At 48.9% G+C, this 21,675-nt stretch overlaps 1 protein-coding gene across 1 annotated transcript; it reads left to right on the top strand.

Annotated features, from left to right (window-relative positions):
- The first annotated feature begins 7,774 nt into the window (after positions 1-7,774).
- Hjurp (Holliday junction recognition protein) lies at positions 7,775-20,883 on the top strand. Its single transcript, XM_013026636.1, has 9 exons — positions 7,775-7,908; positions 8,024-8,090; positions 10,527-10,582; positions 12,445-12,544; positions 13,317-13,381; positions 14,108-14,200; positions 15,065-15,137; positions 16,370-17,759; positions 20,511-20,883. The coding sequence occupies exons 1-9, from the start codon at positions 7,798-7,800 to the stop codon at positions 20,560-20,562; spliced, it is 2,007 nt and encodes a 668-aa protein (XP_012882090.1). The 5' UTR covers positions 7,775-7,797; the 3' UTR covers positions 20,563-20,883.
- The last annotated feature ends 792 nt before the right edge of the window (positions 20,884-21,675 follow it).

Genomic DNA, 21,675 nt, shown 5'->3' with positions numbered 1-21,675 from the left:
CTCAGCATCACATAAGCAAAAAGCAAAAAGCAAGAAGTGGCTCAAGTGGTAGAGCGCTAGCCTTGAGCTGAAGAGCTGAGGGACAGCGCCCAGGCCCAGAGTTCAGGCCCCACGACCGGACCCAAAAAAAAATCAAAAATAACTTCATTTTCCATATTTTAGTGTTTCATTTGTAATTCATGATGGCATTTTTTGCATCAGAGAATCAAATCTTGCACCAATCTTTTTTAAAGTCTGTTTCATATGGAGAGCCATTTCGCTACTCTACTTAGAACAAAGCATGCCCATGCAGTCTAGGCTGGTCTCTAGATTCTCCGGCCTCTGCCTCTCCACTGCTGGGATTACAAGTGTGCACTCCATGTGTGCCTGCTGCTTAGCGTTCATCAGCATGTAGTCTTTCTCTATACACACCAGGAGCAGAATAGAGATATTTTTCAAGTACCTTCAGAACATTACCACAAAACAAGCCTCAACAAGTTTAAAAGTTTAAAATCATACAGATTATGTTCTCGGAAAATAATGGAAAAAGTAGACATCAATATACATCTATAAGCTTGCAGAAATTGAATGACACATTTCTAAGTAATGCATGATCAAAGAAGGAGCCACAAAGGAAATAAATGAAAATTCATAGACTTGAAGGAAAATAGCATTCCCAAAATACGTGGGATGAATTTTCAGCAGTAGTTCATACTGGGGACATTTAAAGCACTGAAGTGTTTAAAAAAAAAACACACAATAATCTACATCCCTACCTCAATTGGAAAAGGAAGAGCAAATTTAAACAAGCAAGAGCAAAATGTTATTTTTGGGAAAAGCATACAAAACCTTAAAGACACACCTTTTGTGTTGTTTCCTACAATCATATGTAAATCAATAACTACTTCAATAGAAATTTCAATTGAAATTGAGTAACTATTTTAATTGAAAGAAAAACTTTTCATCAATTCACTTAAAACTCTAAAAGCTTAACAAAAGATGAGTACATATAAAATTATAACTGATAAAATTATACTGATGAAATAGTAATTATGGAAAGAAATAGGATTCATTCACTTAAAAAAATAAAGAATTCCAGCAAAATAGATCATAGATTAGAAGACTTATTGTACTATAGAAACATGGTAACATCTCCTAACTGGTCAGTAAGACCAGGAAATTTGAATCAAAATGTCCACATAGTTTTTGTTTTTGTTTTTCTTGAAACAAGCTATTTATAAAATGTATGTGAAAAAAGTCCAATGTCAAGAACAGCCATGAGGTTGTTCTGGGAGAAGGGCCTCCTCTACCCAGGGGGGGGGGGGGAGGAGGGGAGGGGGGGAGGAGGAGGAGGAGGAGGAGGAGGAGGAGGAGAAGGGCCTCCCCCACCCAGTCACGGGTACAATAAAAATACATAAATAAAGACAGTACAGGATGCAGCGGTAGAGCACTCGCCTTGAGCTGAAGAGCGCAGGGACAGCGCACAGGCCCAGAGTTCAAGCCCCACGGCCCACGAAAAAAAAAAAAAGAAAGAAATTGACAACCAACATTGAAATCATATGAAGGTGCATTCACTCTCCTTAACAATTAAGGAAATGCAAATTAAAACTACCATGAGACATTAATTTGCCTTTTGGAGATAAGCAAAAATATAATACTAAGTATTTGTATAAGCTCAACAAAAACTCCTCTGTACATTCATGGATGTTTGTTTCTTTGTTAATACCCATGCATTATGCATACAAAGATTTTTTGTATACATTGCCTAGTTAATATTAGATTTTAAATATAAAATTATTTAAGTTTTGCTGGGAAGGTGGCTCAGTGGTAGAGTGCTTGCCTTGCATGCATGAGGCCTTGGGTTCAATTCCTCAGCACCACATAAGCAGAAAAAAGCCAGAAGTGGCACTGTGGCTCAAGTGGTAGAGCGCTAGCCTTGAGCTGAAGAGCTGAGGGACAGCGCTCAGACCCAGAGTTCAGGCCCCACAACCGACCAAAAAAAATTTTTTTAAGTTTTGATTTAATAAAATACTTCTAGAATTTGTCATTAAGCACAGCACTAAGCCTGTATACTTTAACTATTTTCTTTTTTTATTATTATTCTAGATTTTTTTATTGTGAAAATACTGTACAGAGGGATTACAATTACATGGGCAACTTTAACTATTTTCATACTCAATACCTCTCACACTAATAATGTAAAATTTTCTCTAGCAACAATTGAGAGAAATTTTTTTAAACTACTGAATAAAATTTGGATTAAAGAAGAAATCAAGTGAATCCACAATCTAGTTTCTAAAGAATGGATGGCCAAGCCAGATTCTAGTGGCTCTCACCTGTTATCCTAGCTACTCAGGAGGCTGAGATCTGAGGATCGCAGTTCAAAGCCAGCCCGGGCAGGAAAGTCCGTGAGACTCTTATCTCCAATTATCCACCAGAAAACCAGAAGTGGTGCTGTGGCTCAAGCGGTAGAGTGCTCACTTTGAGCTGAAGAGCTGAAGAACAGTACCAAGGCCAAGGCCCAGAGTTCAAGCCCCAAGGCCAAAAAAAAAAAAAAAGGAATGGATGGGCTGAGATGCATTTATTAGAAAACAAGAACAAATGAGAGCTTTCATTTCAAGAGATGACAATAGAACAGATGAGCACAACTTACATAAAAGGAAGAAATCAATTTTAAAAATAAGCCAAGAGTTAATAAATGCAGCAGTGGTACTCTCTAGATATGTTGAAAATGAACTCTACAACTTATCGGTGATGATGGATGGGAAAAATTGGGAGAAAACAGGGAAGGGGTGTCTCTAAGGGGTTACTCTGTCCAAAAAGAAATGTACTTTTTACCTTATTTATGCAGCTATAACCCTTCTGTACATCACCTTTATAACAATTTTTAAAGTGTTAAAAAAGACAAGAAATTACAAAAATTAAAACACAAATGTATATCCAAACAAACTAAGAACTGTAAAAAGAAAGAAAAGAAAAATCCAGTAAAACAGATCAATTTCAACAGTATAAGTAAAGGGAAACCAAATATACAGATACACAACGCAAATTAGAACCCAGAGCTAATTGAACCACAAATGACATAAATACTTAACCCAAATTACATAAAATGTAATTCAACATTTAAGCCATACTGAAAATTGTTTTCCTTTTCTTTTTTTTCTTTTTTTGTCAGTCATGGGGCTTGAATTCAAGGCCTGGGCACTGACTCTGAGCTTTTTTGCTCAAGGCTAGTGCTCTGACAATGAGCTACAACTCCATTTTCCAAGTTTTCTGGTGATTCATTGGAGATGAGTCTCATGAACTTTCCTGCCTGGACTGGTTTTGAACCACAATTCTCAGATCTCAGCTTCCTGAGTAACTAGAATTACAGGCGTGAGCCAGCAGTGCCGGGCTGAAAATTATTTATGAGACACCTTACATTCCTTTTTCACATACTGTATCTTTGAAATCAGGGGTGCCGTTTACACTTAAAGCACCCCAAAAATTGCAATAGCTGGGATCATAGGCAACCTCGTATAGGAAGAAAGATTTTACAGACATTTGAGACATTAATATAGGCAAAGGAAGAAAGTTCACTGTGACTCAGCAGAAGCTGAGGATCGAATGCACCATCAACAACCCCATCATTACTTACCCTAACAGACAGACTGAGCGGGAGCCCTTCTTTCTCAAGTTGATGAGGCCCTGACTGTCACCATGGAGGATCAATAGGGTACCCAAGCCCACGCTGCACATTGGTACTAATCCAATCATTTGGCTTCAAGACTGGATCAGATTGGAACAGAGGTCAATCAACATAGGTGTGTATCTTATGGAACACTTGTGCAATGAATAGACACAGGATGACCCAGCATCCAACTCTTAGAATTAGAACAAGACTTTCTGCTTAAAATAATCACTCACAGCTGCACAAAAAAAAGCAAGAAAATAAGCAAAGATATTTTCCAACCAAAAAGTCTAACCAGAGTCTGCAAAGATCTAGACCCAATTATTCCAAAGGAAGACTTAATATGGTCACAGATTCTCAGGGAAGAAAACGAACTCAGCAGTGAGGCCCAGCGAACAGAGACCAACTCACCTGGCCACAGGTGTGAAGGAGGGAAGGAGCGTGTCTACAAGGGGCCCACAGAGCCCCTGCAGGGCTGAAGACGCCCTAAGACATTTGTTTCCAAGGGAGCACCTTTAGAACCTGCAGCCTCAAACTCTAGCAGAAACTCACCATGCTGGGTAGAATGAGACTTCACACTCACAGTCAGAACAAAAAAAGCTTCACACCCTGTCCTCAGCTGCAAGCTGTGTCTGCCGACTCTAGCGGCTGCAGGGTGTTTGCAATCACATGTGTCTAATTTGGATAAATGGGCTCTAACTCTGCGGCACCTGAGTAAAATCACATACTAGGTGTTCTGGTTCTAAAGGATCTCCAAAAGCATGCATTGAAAACTTACTCTGGCCTGACACCCGTGGCTCACTCCTGTAATCCTAGCTACTTAGGAGGCAGAGATCTGAGGATCAAGGTTTGGAGCCAGGCCAGGTAGGAAAGTTGTGTGAGACTCTTCTCTCCAAATAAGCACCAAAAAAGCCAGAAGTGGAGCTTGGCTCAAATGATAGAGTACCAGTCTTGACTAAAGAGGCTCAGGGAGGCTGGAATGGTGGCTCAGTGGTAGAGTGCTTGCCTCACATGCATGTGACCCTGGGTTTGATTCCTCAGCACCAAATAAGCAGAAAAAGCTGGAAGTGGCACTGTGGCTCCAGTGGTAGAGTGCTCACCTTGAGCTGAAGAGCTGAGGGACAGCGCCCAGGCCCAGAGTTCAGGTACCAAGACCGACCAAAAAAAAAAAAAATGCTCAGGGATAGCGCCCAGGCCCTGATTTGAAACTTCTGCTAAGCAACAGAGTTGACAGTGACTAGGCTAAGAGGGCAAAGGGAATGGATTCAGGTCATTATTGAGCAGTTGGGCATTAGAAATGGAAGAGCCATGTTCTACCTTGCTCTCTCTCACCTCATGTTCACTCTCCATCCCCCCATGTGGGGTAAGGCTGCAAGAAGAACCTAGAAAGAGGCCAAACTCTTGATCTTGGATTCCTCAGCCTCCAGAATCAGGAGGAATAAAGATCTGTTCACTGTAAATTACTGTCTCTAGTACTGTGTTATAGCAACACAAAGTGCACCCCAACAGTTGGTCTACTGGGGGGTTGTTTTGTTTTTTTATCTATAAGAGTAATGCAAGAATGCTTGTTCTGGAAATATGGCCAAGGAAAACTAATGTTGAAGATAATCCATCAGATTATCATCATCCAAAGAGAATCCTGACAATAAATATTATAGATAGATAGACAGATTCCTTCTAGAAAATATTACATGATTGATTAGTTGCATTGAAAAAACAAAAGTCTGCAATCAGAAATGTAGGGGCAAGTGTGATATATATGTGTGTATTTAAACTATAAATATATTTAAACAGATATATGGTTAAATATAAATATATAAAAACCCATATACATTTACATATATTTTAAACTATATAAATATAGATTAAAAACAAAATTATAATCTAGGTGCTGGTGACTTATGCCTGTAATCCTAGCTACTCAGAAGGCTGATATCTGAGGATCAGGGTTCAAAGCCAGCCCTGTCAGGAAAGTCTGTGAGACTCTTCTCTCCAATTAACCACTAGAAAACTAGAAATGGCATTGTGGCTTAAGTGGTAGAGTGCTCGCCTTAAGCTGAAGAGCTGAGGGACAGCGCCCAGGCCCAAAGTTCAAGCCCCATGACTGACCAAAAAAATAAAAAATAAAAAGCGGTTATTTAGGAAAACAAGATTGCTAGCATGATTTACCACAAATACCAAAAGAGCCATTTCCTATTTCCCCAAATATGTAATTATTATGGCACCATCATATTCTTTTATTATTCTAAAGATGGATTCTTAAGTACATATGCATATATACACATAAATATGATACAGCACTGTAAATTCAGTAAAATGCTATACAATGATAATATTAAAAAATTCTAACACCCTACCTACTCAACACAAGAAAAATGTCGGGAAAGATGGAGAATTATGAAAGTGTGATGTTGATCAAGATGCATCATAAACTGATTTGCTGGATTTAAATCCCTTTGTACAACTACTTAAAGATAATTTTTTAAAGTTTTTTAAAGAAGAAAAATGTCCTCTGCATATTCAATTCACTTTACATACATCACATGCTGCCATCTAGTGGTAACCTTGAGAACCCATGAACCGTTGTTTTTTTTCCGGGCACTAGTTGTCTTGGACTTTAACAAATCCGCTGCTTCCTTAGTGATTGCGATGGCATCAGTTATGTCCATTTCCCCCCAAAGCCCGTGGCTTTTCATCATGACAGTAGAATCTGCCCAAACATTAGAACGTGTCTCTAGCCTTAAGGCACCCCCCCCAACACACACACACACACAATGCTCTTATTCTGAGATGATAATGAGTGATTAATTTACTTTCATTTTTGTCTTGGTTTTATTTTTTACTATCTTTACATAATCTTACAAAGTAGTTTATGAATGCATCCTAATCACTGTAGACCATCCTTACCCCTTCCAACATTCTCACTCCTCCCTCCCCAGCCCCCACACTAAATGCATTTTTACTCCCTAATCCAGAGGCTGAATCAATGATGTTCTAGTGTTTGGGGAAGAAAAATGTCTTTAATGTTTTCATCTTCTAGCATAATTGATTCAGGGTGCGCTGAATTGTTCTCAATGGCACTAAGAACTTTCAACAGCAACCCCTTTCCTCCACTTCCTCAATCATTCAATAGTGAATGCTGCTGTTCAAGCTTTTGTATTACGGTGCCAAAATATGGAAAGGAGATCTTTTCTTTTGGGTTGAGATGATTTTGGATCGCTGGCACACTAAATACAGTAAGTCACACTTTATTCTGTGGCTTGCAGCATTAGTACATAATACTGGGGTCAAATGATCTTTAAAACCATTAAATCCTTTGCCCTCCTAGTATATTTGCTGTATACTGCATATGACCAGGGATCTTTTTCCAAAATAATCTTTTATATTATTCTTATTACCAATCTTGGTCAGGATGCCTATAATAATAATAAAAAATACCCATATTATAACTGGGAACCAGTGGCCCATGCCTGCAATGCTGCTACTCAGGGAGCTGATGAGACTCCGGTCTCCCAATTAACCACCAAAACCAGAAGTGGAATTGTAACTCACGTGGTAGAGCATTAATTACTCTTGACCGGAAGAGCTTCAGGACAGCTCCCAGGCTCTGAGCTCAAGTCCCAGGCCTGGCACACACACAAAATTAATTATCATCACTATGATCACTATGATCATTATTATTATTATCATTATCAAGCTTGGTCAAAAGACGCCCATAAATGTTACCATTCTATTGTTCTCAAGCCTATAATAATCCGCCCACAAGGCGGCCTCCCCGCACCTAGCAATCCGCAGACCCCGAGGGCAGGGCCGGAAGATGCTGGAAGGCGGCGCAAGGGCGTGGCCGGAGGACCCACTCCCCAGCCCTCCCCCTAGGGCGAGCCAAAGCCTCTGACTCTGCCCGCCCCCAAACACCCGTTTCCGCCGGAAAGCGCCCTTGGGAGGCGGGTCCGAAAGCCCAGCACGAATTGGCCCGGAGCAAATGCCTTGAACTCTTTTTGAAATGCCCCAATCAACGCCGGCCTCTGCCCGCCAGCCAATAGAGAGCCGAGATCGAGCGGGAGGGGGCGGAGCGGCCTGTTCGAGCTGCGCGCGCGGGCTGGGCGCGGGGGATTCGGAGCGGAGTCTGCACCGGGGTCGCGTCTGTCATGGAGGCCGGGAGCCCGGGGGCCGGGGACCCGGAGGGGGAGCTGCTGTTGCGGAGGCTCAGGGAGAGCCGCCGCCGCTTTCAGAGGCGCATGCAGCAACTGATCGAGAAGGTGGGCTCCCGGCCCGCGGGCTGCTGGGGCCGGGCGGGCGGGGCCTGGGAGGACCGCGGGGTCGGGGACCCGCTTCCGACGGGCCGCGTCTGACCCGACGCTCTTGTCCCCGCAGTACAGCCAGCCCTTCGAGGACGACCCCCTGGTGCAGATGGCCACCCTGACCTACGAGACCCCCCAGGGTAGGAGCCGCAGGGCCGACGGGAAGGGCGGGCCGCGTGGGCCCGGGCTCGGTGTGGGCGGGCCCCGGGCTCGGTGTGGGCGGGCCCCGTGGGCCCCGGGCTCGGTGTGGGCGGGCCGCGTGGGCCCCGGGCTCGGTGTGGCCTCCGCCCTTCTAGCACCATGACCTTTGCTTAGTCCTTTCCTGGGTCTTCTTGAAACTAGAACTGACTTACTTGGGATGGAAACGCGTGCTCTGCGCGGCTTGGGGAGCCCGTGTCTCCTCCTCGGGGGTGGGAGGGACGTGGCAGTCCCGTCCGCTGCGCGTGGATGTCTCGGGGACATAGCGCCTGCGGCTCTTCGGGCCCCAGGAAACATTCACAGGGATCCCAGCACGGGTGGCTCACGCCTCTAATCCTAGCTCCTCAGGACACTGAGATCTGGGGGTCAAGGTTCAAAACCAGCCAAGAGCCAGAAGTAGACTTGTGCCTCAAAGTGGTACAGCTCCATCCTCGAACCAAAAAGCTAAATGAAAGTGTGAGGCCAGTGCCATTGGCTGTTTGTCCTGTCTTCATGTTTACTGTATCTGATATGCAGAAGCAGCTGTTTGGCATAATGGTGAAGTTGTGTAAACTACCTTTCATCTCAGAGACTCTCTGCTTAAGGGCCTGGAGAACATTTTGCACTGAATGAGGTCACTTTGATTTGCTGAAAGCAAGTCAGGTACAAAAAGTCATTCCCTCATGAGCTGGTAGCTCATATCCTGTTGCTTATCCTAAGACATTCATTTATTGGCTTGCCTTTCTTACTTAGATGGTGCTGGCCCTCCGTGCATAATAGTGTGAGTGCACAAAACAGGGCAGCATCTTAGCAGGCAAAGCAGAACTAACCGCAGCAATTGTGATGGAGACGGGAAAGAGTAGTTGTTGGCAGGTATTAACAGCTTACCCTCTGCCCTACATAGTTCATGTTCTTTTTATTCCATGTTCTCATGCCAATCAAAGGTAGGAACCAATCAAATCCTCACAAACCTCTGGGTAGAGCACAGAAAGTTTAATTTGCCTCGTGTCACTAATCCCAAGTGGCAAAGCCTTGGTTGGACTGTGAGCTCAGATACTCTGCGTCACTCCATTCTAGAAAGGTTACATGGCATCATGAGAATACCAGAGAGTCACCGCTGCCCACAGCTCTCATCCTGGCTCCCCACACAGACAGGTGGCCTGGTCTAATCATTTGCTTGGATATCTCCTTGCCTTTGCTCATCAGTAAAACTAACTTGATAAATCCTTGCCCCATAACGTGTTATGGGGGTGGGTTTTGAGTATAAAATGATGTATACTTGGAGCTGGGCACCGGTGGCTCATGCCTATAATCCTAGCTACTTGGGAGGCTGAGGTCTGAGGATTGAAGTTCAAAGCCAAGCCCACTCAGGAAAGTCAGTGAGACTCTATCTCCAAGGAACCACCATAAAACCAGAAGTGGCATAGTGGCTAAAGTTGGTAGAGCACTTGCCTTGAGCTGAATAGCTGAGGGACAGGGCCCAGGCTCAGAGTTTAAGTCCGATGACCGACAAAAAAAAAAGATGGGTATTTGGAAAAGACTTACACTAGAACCCAGAGCATTATAAGTGCCTTTCGTATTAACATATTTTTCCAGGAAGTTTAGAAGAGGTTGGATAGATCACCCAGGATCTATGTGCTAGCAGGTAGCAAGGAGAGTCACACTTGGACCCCAGAACTCAGTACACGCCCTGGGTCTGGCCCTGCCCTATACACATCCTGCTATACAGATTGCCTTCAGAAAGCACTGTACTCCTGGCATTATGGAGAGTGCTGATGGTGCTTACTCTATATTCTGCCCTAAATAAGTGATATTTTAAGGACAGTATCTGCTGTGTGTACATTTTGTTTAACGTTTCCAGTTAATGATAAAATCTGATGACCTGTTGCCTACTAAGTAGGAAGGCTGCCATTAATGACAACTTTGTCAAACCTTGATTTCTCCCCCTTCTCCTCTTCCCCCCCCTCTCCCTGCCCCCATGGGGCTAGAACTCAGGGCCTGATCTCTGCTCCTGAGCTTTTTCACTCAAGGCTAGCACTCTACCACTTAGAGCCAAAGCACCGCTTCCTGTTTTCTAGTGGTTAACTGGAGATGAGAATCTCACAGATTTTTCTGCCTGGCTGGCTTTGAACCGCGATCCTCAGATCACAGCCTTCTGAGCAAGGATTTCAGGCATGAGCCACCAGCACCCAGCCAAACCTTGATTTTTTAAAAACTTGCTTCACAAAGATGAACAACCGCACAGAACAATGACTATCAGGAGTGCACTGATGATTATCAGAAATACAGCTTTTAATATTACATCCTTTTACTATCTGTCATGTTGGCTCTCTGTGAATGCAGGTTGAGCCAAAATGGAATGCTCGAGATTATTTAACTTGTTGTTTTCGTTTCTTAAGGATTGAGAATTTGGGGAGGAAGGCTAATAAAGGAAAAGAAGAAAAAACCAATCCAGGTATTTAGTGCCAAATTGTATCACTTAAATGCTGGGCTGTGGCGACGTTCTGGTGGGAAAGAAACTGGTGTGCTGGGCCTTGGAAGGTCTGCTGAGACCGGCCGGAAGCCTCGGGGGGCCTGGTTTGCTCAGCGTGATGACCTGTGTTTGAGGATTTAGGAAGAAACATTTCTTCTATTGCCTGGCTTGTCTGTGGTTCTGCTTCTTTGTCAGAGGGCCCAGGGCTGCCTGAGCTAGTTCCTACGTTCTTAGGTTGAGTGAGCCAGTTCTGCAGGGCATGCTCCAGCCCAAGCTCATGTTTTCCATTCCTCTGAGGACAGAAAAATGCCTCTTTTCCTCTTCTGAAAAGGGGAAGAACAGAGACAGGCCAGGTGGAGTGCAAGATTGCTTCTTTCTGCCTTTGTCTACCTTTCGAGAACAAGTCCTACATCCTCACCGTCACCCTGGGGCTCTTTAGCCCGTGATCTGCCCTTGTTTCCCAGGTGGCACCCATGTGGTTTGCCGTCTTACTGTGAGACCCTGTTAAGCAGCATTTGTTCACATAGCTAGTGCAAAGTTGTCTAATACCCTGTTTGACACCAGGTTCTCAAATAAATGACCCATGCTTCCTCCTCATGATCACAAGAATGAAAACTTTGAGGTTAAGGTTATACAACATTAACAGCAACCCTGCAATCAAACCTTGGTTGTTTTAGCCGTAGAAATATGTAGAACTGCTTAATGTTAGGCTGACCTTTGTGCACAGAAGGTCACTGGCGCCTCTTAGTTTGTGTTTCTTGCACACGTGTTTTATAAATAGATACAGTTTCACCTTTACTTACAGGAGGGCAGCCCTTGTGTTGATCATCCATTGTGTAGTCCGGTTCCATTCTCTGAATTGCTCTTCTGTTGTAGGCCTGGGGCCCTTTGCACCTTCTTTTAACATAAATCAGGGCTTGCGTGCTCTTTCTGCCCAGGATCAGGAGTAGTTATTACAGGCTTTGCAGCCCTGTGATAAGGAAAAGCGGCCGTCGCCAATACGTAGGTGTGCGTGGCTCTTAACAACTTGCCCTTGTTATGTAGAACTCACAGAAGCATCCTGGGTCCTGTGCTCAGTGTGGGATTGGGAGCCCCAGGATGTGTTCCCTCTAACTTGCACATGGTGTGGCACCTGATCATAACGCCGGGGCTATGGTGGTTGTCTTGGTAGCAGAATGTTTCTGTCTGGACATTGATTTAAGGTTTTTGCTTACAAAGTAGGTGAGCCCCTGCCTGGCACTTACAGAATTATTAGTCCCTCTCTTAGGAGTAGAAAGACGGGGGTTTCCTGTGAGTATAGTATGGCTGCCCACAACTTCACTGGTGTGGTCTGGGCCCAAATCCACCTCGCCCTGGCACTCCTCCCCCCCCAGGCTGACGGTTCCTGCAATCCCTAGCTCACTGCTGTGGAGTCGGGGGAGGCCGTGAGGGAGGATCACTCCGAGCCAGTGCTACCAAGCAGCAGGGGCCTTGGGAGAACTGGCTACGTCCCCATACCTGTCCAATCCGGTGCTGCCACTCCTCAGCTCTGCAAGGTCACACCTTAGTTTGTGGGAGAGCTCATCCCTGACCCTCGGGTCCTGACTTGGCCTCCTGTCCCTTCCCCCGTCATCCTTTCCTCTTCCCCCTCCCTGTCCAATGACTGAAAGCAGGAGGTGCAGGAAGAAAGTGCTACTGCTTTGCCCAGGGGAACCTGTGCTCCTCCCCAGTCTTGGCCCTTTTCGAAGCAGAGAGCCCTTGCAAAGCCTCCCATCCTCAGCCAGGGTGGCAGGTATGTTTTTACAGTGGCTTCAAGTGTGATGTTATTCAAACACGCTTCTCTTCACTGATTTTTGCGCCTGGAGGACTCCCCTGTGAAGGTGGTTAGCCAGATAGAGGACCTTGTACAAGCTGGACCCGGAAGCAGCAAGCATTCGCCTTGTCACCTGCAGGTCCTGAGAACAGGTGAGTGCCTCCTTATTGGAAAGAGGCTAGAAGGGATGGGGTCAGTACCAGTGTGTTACAGGTTTGAAGATAAGATTCCTTACTAACACTCTCTGTCTTCTTGAACGGATAAAGACATTAGGTGCCTAGCACACAGATAGTACTCAGATATTTCCTGAATAAATGAACATATTCCCTTTTGACAAAGGGTTAATCTCATGATGGGTACAGTAGTTCATATCTATAATCCCAGCACTCAGTAGGCTGAGGCAGGAGAGTTGCATATTCAAGACTCTCCAGGGGCACAGAGCATGACCTTGTCACAAAAAGCCTAAGAAAGCCCAGACTCTGTGAGACACGAGGACGTGGGGAAGGCCCCTGCAGATGGTCTTCCTGCCTGCTCAGCCTCTTCCTCCCCTTCCTCAGGCCGCCACTGCCTAGGACTGACCCTGTCTCTTCTCACAGTCCCTCCAGCCCCGCCCCGCCCCGGTGCCCCCATCAGTGTTGAAGCCAGCTTGCCTTCTCCCTGCCAATCCCCCTGCTACATCTCCCCATGTCCCTTTCAACTAGGCTCCAGGAAGGAACCTGTGTCTGGCCTCAGCTCCCTTGAAAACCAACCCTGGCCGGGGTCACCAGCCATTATGGCCAGTGATGGTTCCTCTTTTAAGGGGAACATTCCAGAAGTGACAGGATTTTTACTATAGAACACAGGCTGATAGAAAAACTGTCCTTAAAATGAGACGTGTGGACTTTCCTGCAAATTCTGGCTGCGATTTCCCTTTCTGACTCTTAGATGCGGACAGCAGTGACGCGTCTGCCTCTTCTGACTCGGAGGAGTCCTTGGCTGGTCCCTTAATGGTAAGACCTGAGGTCAGGTCAGGGACGGGTGGCCAGTGGCAGGGCCTCAGCTCTGGGAGACGGTGCGGCCTGGGGCAGTATCCCCGAGCCTTTCTGGAATCCTCTTCCAGGGCCCACTCTAGCTGCTGCCATGCTTGGGTCTCTGGTCTCCCATGTCGGTCCTGGCGATGGACTCGGTCCCTCAGTGTCAAAGGGACCCCTGGGCCTGCTTGTCCTCCGCAGTCCTGCCGCAGAGGCTGCCCGTCGCCTCCTGTGTCACTTCTACTGTTTAGAAAGAGGAGACAGACCCCAAGAAAGGTTACTGGAAGTGGTCCGTGGCTGTACCCCGCTGCCCAGCACTGAGGGCCAGGCCCGTCTCCTGCTGTGTGGCCTCTGACTCGGGAGTGCAGTGAGCATGGCTGAGAGCTGGCTAATACTAATAGCTGACTCCTGAACTTTCCCACCGGTGTTCAGCTCATCTTTCTTCCATCGCTGCTGTTCTCTACCAGGCTGTGGTCAGTGTCCTGGGCCGTGTCTGGTATGGGCCTTCAGCGCTGGGGAACTTGCCTCGGTCACCCCTCCGGAACAGGGTGCCCGTGCCCGGCCACTTCCTACCACCCATAGCAAGGGCCGAAAAGTGACTTAGCACTCACAGTCCTTTCAGATGCGTGCATTAAAGAGCTTCCAGTTGGTTCTAGAATTCCCCAGAGTCGTGGACCTCCTCCCCCCTGACTCCTCTGTTTGCAGCCGGCAGTGCCCGGGAGCCCCCTGAAAGACGAGCTGAGGAGGAAGTACCTGGCGCAGGCGGACCTGCTGCTGCGAGGCGCAGAGGACCCGCAGGTGCGTACCCCCAGAACCGCGTCAGAAAGGGCGGGCACAGTGAGGCCAGCACAGTCGTGGTTTGGGGTACTGTCCACTCAGAGCGTTTGGGGGACTTGTCCATAGTCATACCCTTGTGCTATCCTTGAATGAGCACTGCAGGTCTCCTGGGGCTGAGCCATGGAGGACCGGCCTGGATGGGGGAGGCAGGGCCCTCCATTGTCCGTGCTCCCGGAGCAGCCTGGTAGACAGTGAGTGTGGGGCTCCACCATCCTGGGTGACCAGTGGCAAAGCCTCTGTCCCTGAGCGCCCTGCTCCACACCCCCTCTCCCCAGGGTGGGCCCCCACTGCCACTCCTGTTCCTCCTCCACCTGAAGATGTGGGAGGAGCCGTTTCTGCAGTGAGGCGGTTGTAAAGCCTTCTTCCATTTAGGGTCGTGGGGACTGGGAGTCGTGCTCCCCTCCCCTCCTGAAACCCCCGCTTCCCCTGAGCACCGCAGGCGGCGTCCTCATGTGCCGTGCGGGCGGGTGACGGGAAGAGACTGGAACGAGGCCCAGGCTTCTCAGGTCTTCGCTCACTGTCCAGCTGCCCAAGATGTTTTAGTTGGGCCAACACCACCCCCCTCCCGCCTCCTGGAGGAGAGGTCACTGTGGCCAGGTGATGAGTGTGCCACATCGAGGACCTTTGCTTCACGCTGGCAGCTCAGCACCGTTACCTCATGTTGTCTGCTCATCGGGGTCTGGTCAGGGAGGCAGTGCTGCCCTGCTGGGGACGCAGCTCCCGACGCCGTCCCCGCGGACACCATGTGGTCTAGAGAGAGCCCAGCTCCACGCGCCCAGGGTCTCGAGGTCCAGCCGCTCTTGTAATGGTTGGTCTTGCTTGCAGGGTGCGCACAGTGGGAAGGATATCCTGGTCATGTCGGCCCCCGCCTGGGCCCTGCCTGCTGCGCCCGCCCCCGGTGAGTGGGGACGGAAACCTCAAGGGAACCGCGCGCCTCTGTCTGTCACTCCGGCTGAACCACGGGGCCCTCTGTTCTGCTTAGATGAGCTCAGTCCCCCCAGGCTGGGCATGCTATAACCAAATTCCCTCAAGGGAAATCAGATTTCACTTCCAGGCCAAGTGTCAAAAACAGCAGTTCAACCTGGCCAATCGTTTCCACCAGTAACCCTTGATTAAGACTCACGATTGTTTCCTTCTAGTTAGATTTGTGGTAAACATTTTTAAAATAAATACCACTTAGGAAGGTGGCATTGGGTCCTCTTTGCCCATTAGCATGGCTGTGGTCGGCCACAGTGAAGTTGAGCCCTGGCCAAGGAAGAGCTGCCTAACATCTCTGAACAAGAGCTTTTTCCCTAGAGACAGTTGGGAACATCTGGTGACTGTCTTTGTTGGTGGTTACAGCCCAGATGTGTTCTCTCTGCCATTCCTCTGCATTACATTCTGAAGTGGCATTCTCCACAGGATAGGTGCCCTCATTCCGTGTGTGTGTGTGTGTGTGTGTGTGTGTGTGTGTGTCCGTCCGTCCGTGTCCATCTGCCCCATTCTAGCTGGCCATTGTGGCCCTTAGACAGTGTCCTCAAGGAGCACAGGCAGTGTTACATAAGATAGTTTGGATTCTTTTCTTTTATAAGTTTGATAGCCAGGTTCATTTTCCTGTTTGCATCTAGTTACAGAGCTTTTTCCATTCTCCCTGGCTTGCGTTTGCTTTTTAAGAACATGTGAAAGCATTTCATATGAGAAAAGTTGAAGCTGCACATCTGAAGAGGCGTGTTCCCGATCCCTCCCTTCCCCGTCTCCACTGCAGGTAGATAGGGTCATGGTGCTCAGGTTTTGATTTAGTTTGTAAGAGCCAGGGTTAGGACACCTTTGAGGAGAAAGGATGAAAAGTAAAAATCTAATCTCTGAAAAGAGTCTACTCCTAAAATTTGTTTAGGTTTTGAGTTGGTCATTTATACTGTTGAAAGCAGTCATAAGCCGGGTGCCAGTGACTCACACCTGTAATCCTAGATACTCAGCCTGAGATCTGAGGATTGCAGTTTGCAGAGTTCAAGCCCCAGGACACATGCATGGGTGCACTCGCGCATACACGCGTACACACACACACACACATGTATGTGCTTTCTAGCTTCATGCTCTGGGTGTGGAAAAACTCCTAACCATTGACATACCTTCATTCTATGTGTTTCCCAGATCCCTGCCAGGGAGGATCTGCAGGAAGCCCCAGTGACCCTGCACCGCCAGCATCTTTCCCCGGAAATGACAGCATCTTGCTGGGAACCAGCAGCAACAGCTACTTGAGCAGCCAGTCCTTTGAGGCCGATGACATTTGCAACGTGACGATCAGCGACTTGTACGCAGGCATGCTGCACTCCATGAGCCGGCTGCTGAGCACCAAGCCGGGGAGCATCATCTCCACCAAGACCTCCATCGTGCAGCACTGGAAGAGGCCCCCGCGCCGGAGCAGGGTGCCCATGAGGGAGATGGGCTGGCACGGCAACCGGCACTTCCGGAGGAACCCCAAGGAGAGGGCTGCACCCAGCTCAGAGCCCGGGAAAGACACGGGCGTGCTGATAGGCTGCAAGAACTTGTCACACGTTGCTCGCCATATGACAGATTTGAAGTTGAAAAGCGCTTTTCTTCAGGGAAACAAACATGAGGTCCACAGATTCGATCCAACATGGAAGGAGCTCCAGGTGCCTTCACTGACTCATGTAGCTGGCAGCCCCATGCACAGGAAACTTGGGGATCGCGAGGATAGACTTAGAGCACTGATGTGGTTAATTTCCCCTGTGAAAATGGTTTCCAGACCAAAACCGCAACAGGGTCTTGGAGAGCACCGAGTTAGGGAGATTGAAATCCAGTTCACCAAGCTTCATCGGGAATGCCTCCTGTATCCCAGGAAACAGCTTCCCCTGCCCAGCCCCCCGGGTGCCTGGGCTGTGGATGTGTACAGAGGGGGTTCTGGAAGCCCAGGTGGCCCCCGGGCCTTAGAGACCCACAGGCTAAGTTTACCTTTCAGCCAAGCAAGAGCTAAAGGGCAAAGTGAGGCCTTTGGGAATGTGGACAGATGTGAAGCAAACAGCTGCCCCCGGAGTGACGTCTCTCCTGTCTCAAAGGGCCGCCCCTTCCAGAGCCCTGACCGCCCCTGGCGGACATCTGACCTTTTGCCCAGAACCAGTTCAAGAATGCTGAGTGAGGCAGCGTCACCCACCCAGGCTAGTTCAGTACCAAGGACAGGGCCGCTGGGTGGCGGAAGGAGCCACTACAATGAGATCAAAGAAAAGTTTGACAAGCTTCATCAACAGTGTTGCCAGGCCTCACCACGGCAGGCAAAGGCACGTCCGGGCAACACCCGCGCGGAAGTTCGCCAAACAAGAGACTCAGGAACATCCAGGGTAGATTTCCTGAGTTTCCAAAAGTTGAAAGCGTCACCCCAGTGGTGCCTACGAAGTCCCTGGGGCACTGCGTGGGCCACCACAGAACACGCTCTGCACCCTACGAAGAGACGCAGGTTGTCATACCCCGAGGCCAAACCTCAGGACTTTGCAGGAGAGGGGACAGACCCCTCATGCCCTCCCTGGTAAGAGCAGGCACTGTGTTACTACAAGAAATGTGTACAGCCTCCAGGGAGGCCGAGGCTATGGGCCAGGAGGCTGGGAGATGGAGCCCGGGGCCTCCTGTGTGCTGGGCAGGCGTTCTCTGGAGCCCTGCCCACACCCCAGGCCACGACACACCCCTATCCCTGCAGGACTCGGAAGTGAACCAGTACAACACCTCCTTTTCTTTTTTTCCTCTGTCGTGGGGCTTGAACTCTGAGCTTGGGCACTATCTATCCCTTAGCTTTTCAGCTCAAGGCGAGCACTCTACTGCTTGAGCCACAGGCCACTTTCAGTTCTCTAGTGGCTTATTGGAGATAAGAGTCTCACGAACTTTCCTACCGGGGCTAGCTTTGAACTGTGATCCTCAGATTTCAGCCTCCTCAGTTGCTAAGATTATAGGCGTGAGCCACCAGCACCCGGCTATAGCACCTCCTAAAGGGAGAAGTATTGCATCTTTTCCATTGCAATGCATGTAGGATTCTAAAGAGCATCACTACCCTATAATCTTTGTTCATCTTGTCCACCCTTTTTTCTTACTCAGAAAATAGCTGCCTTGACTAATCTGGAAATAGCGACTTTCTGTCTACTTTCTGATTCCAAGTAGACCGGCAGGAGGGCAGGCCTGGCCTGCGCAGAGCAGAGCAGCCAGCATACATACCTCCAGGCTCTGGACATGGGCCCTGATCTGTCTGTGGTCACAGAGCCCTTGTCATGGAATCTTGGCTGCCCACCACGCCCATTCCCTTACTTCCTACGGGATGGAGAGGCCGGCCAGCTTGAGTTGCCCCCAGCCTAGTTAGACCAGCCGTCTCCACTAACTGCACTGGTTCACCCCCTAGCTGGGACACTGGCTGTGGGTTTGTTTGTAGTTTGGGCAGGTGAGGCAGTGTTCACAGCCCTCTTCCTCTTCCCAGTTAAGAGCTGTCCCAGTGGGCAGCTTTCCGGTGGGTGTTATTGGATGGACCCCAGCTGTGTCTTGGATTCTTTCCTGCCCCCTCACGCTTCCTGCTCTGCCTGCGTCCAGCAGTGCTGAGCATGGGCACGTGGTGACTGTCCCACGTCCCTTTGCACCTGTCCCCAGCGCCCTGTCCTTTCCAGGGCACTCACGGCATCTCTCACCTCAGCACTTGCTTCAGGCTTGGCTCGAGCCCTCCCTGTGCTCCTGCAGCCTCCTCTTGGGGTGCTGCTCCACCACCCTTGTGGGCAGGGTGGGTCTGTGGCTCAGGCTCTTCGCTGAGCTCTCTTAAGAGTTCCAGGGTTTGGGTTTTTTTTTTCATTTTCCTCATTTTTTTCCGCGTGTAAGCTCTTACATGGGCTAGGCTGAAGCAATGCACACAGGCTTGTGTCATCCTTTGTCTCCCTGCTTATGGATGGATGTAAGGTCTTTCCTAGGGTTGGAACCACAGGTGAGACCCCTGTGGAACCCAGGAGGATGGGCCGGACCTGGGAAGGCCCCATTCCCAGGGCACTGCCCCTGCAGGACCCCACCCCACCCCCATGTCTTGGTCTTGACCTCCCCACCCCTGTGCCCACTCAGCTCCCCCAGCTGCAGCTCAGTGAGTCCCAGAGGGGAGGTCTCAGAGCCCAGCCCCGTCTGAGACAGAGGCCCCGTGGAGATGACCTGGAGAGCAGAGCTTGGGCTCGAGGTGTGGCTCAAGTGGTCGAGCACCAACAGTGAACAAAAGCATCAGATACTAAGTTCAAGTCCTGGTCTCAGACAGAAGTAGAGCCTCATACCTTCTGGTCACTTGAGGATAACCTGAGATCTCTCCCGCCCACCCACACCTCAGCTGCGCCTCGGGTCTCCACCTTAACTCTCCCACAGTGCTCTCTCCCCCTCACCACCCTGCCTGCCCCTTGCCCTGCTGTCCTGTGGCAGGGCGCCATCTCCTGCCCTCCAGATCTCTTGGGCCTTGACACCAGTGCAGGCCTCCTTGCTTTTTACCTGCTTTTGCCTAGCTGTGAAGAGACGACCTCAGCTATACAGTGACCTGCACTGAGTCATGGCCAGTGGCACAGGGGGGGGGCCGTGCAGAGAGCCCTGCCAGTGGTGCCCCGGCCCCTCGTGATGCCCCTGGGGTTTGATGTCAGGTGTAGCCCTCCAGGAGCTTCTCCCACTCCAGCTAAACCACAGTGTGGACACGCAACTGTGTCCTACACTTTCCTTTCCCTACTGGTGCTTTACATTTCTGGGGAAGAGCACCACATCTCAAGCTGGGACTACAGGGGAAGGTCAGTGGCTGGTGTGAGCACTTGCTGGATGTCCGTTCTGCAAGAGGCAGCTCTGTGTCTAGGTCCAGTAACTTCTAAATGCCTGTAGGTGGGGCCAGAACATGGGCCTTGCTCACCCAGGGCAAGAGTGAAGAATCACGCCTCGGGTCCTTCATTTGTATTTGTTAGTCATAGGGCTTGAACTCTGGGCCTGGGCACTGTCCCTGAGCTCTTGCTCAAGGCTAGCACTACTACCACTTCAGATTTTTGAGTAGTTAAATGAAGTTAAGAGTCTCCTAGGGACTTTGTTGCCAGGACTGGCTTTGAACCACAACCCTCAGATCCTCAGCCTCTTTAATAGCTAGGATTATAGGTGAGAACCAGCCGCACCCAGCAGCAACTTCATTTATGATGGCATTTTCCACAATGGACACATTATTTAGGTGCATGCATTTAAGGTTTTGGAGGCTGACCTGGGAGTTCCGGTGAATTTCACTGAAATCCTTCTCTTTTTCTTCTAGGGAAAAGAAGAGCACATCTCTCCAGATGGAAGAGAAAAATGATGTTTATTAAAAAAATTCAAAGCTAGAACCAAATATATCACCAGGTTATTTTAGAGCATTGGCCCTCTTGCTCCGGTTTTATTGACTTACCTGTCCTGGAGCAAATCCAGGGAAACACATTGTCACCGTTCTCTGGTTTAAAAATTAGGGGAATGAACTTGCTCAATGCACATTTTTAATGTTCGCTCTTGTAGGCCTCTTTTTCTTCTGTTTTCTTTTTCTAATTTAGACAGTACCCTCCCCCCCCCACACCTTTCCTGTTGGAGTATTGTTGGTTTAGGGCGCCCTCATCACGGAGCCGGACATTGACGGGGAGAGCACTGTCTTCACGTCCACGTCACGAGGCAGCAAGGTGAAACATCAGTGATGGAGTTTCTAACGAGCGGCTGCGGCCGTGCAAACCTGCTGCATTTCACACCCCCGGCACACTGCCTCTGTGATACCTGTTGGTTTCTGTAATCAGGTACCACGGGGACCTATATAATGAAATAGTTCACGTGTACAGTGACAAAAAATGCCTGTGTCAGCCATCTAGAGTCATTATGGACATACTGCTCTCTGTCTTATGAATTCTTTTCAATAAAAGGCTAGTGATAGATGGAGTTGTCTGTTTCCTTCCTTTCCTCGGTGATGGCTCTCCTGGGGTTGCTGTTCCTCCTTCCCTCACATGGCTTTAGCCGGAGCCACCTCAATAGTCAGTGTGTGCGCGTCAGCTTGGGCTGCCGTAACAAGATACCACAGACTGGGTGGCTTAAGCAACAGGCTTATTTCCTCAGGGGCTGGAGATGTGAGATCAGGGTGCACTTAGCAAGCTGGCGTTGGACTGTGTGGCATCCAGCCAGGGCGGGGACAGCCTCTCCAACTCGGCACCTTTCTCCTGAGCCTGCTACTTCCTAGCAGCAATCCATCCCTTCCATAAAGGCCTGGTCCACACCTCCCATCATGCCCCATAGACAAGTTCTCTGGCCAGTCCAGACCAAGCTGCCGGGGAGGCTGGAAGAGACTTTTCACCTTCTACCTTGGTCTTGGCCAACTTTTGCTAGTAACTATGCAAAGGCCTCTGCCTTTAATTCCCACAAGTAATTTAGAACGGTGCATATGCCTCAGCTTTGTTGTTTGCGTT

The sequence above is a fragment of the Dipodomys ordii genome, unplaced genomic scaffold (assembly GCF_000151885.1).
Source record: "Dipodomys ordii isolate 6190 unplaced genomic scaffold, Dord_2.0 Scaffold1, whole genome shotgun sequence".
Classification (NCBI taxonomy): domain Eukaryota; kingdom Metazoa; phylum Chordata; class Mammalia; order Rodentia; family Heteromyidae; genus Dipodomys; species Dipodomys ordii.
Note: the sequence above shows the minus strand (reverse complement) of the source record. Positions and strands in the feature narration are given on the sequence as shown.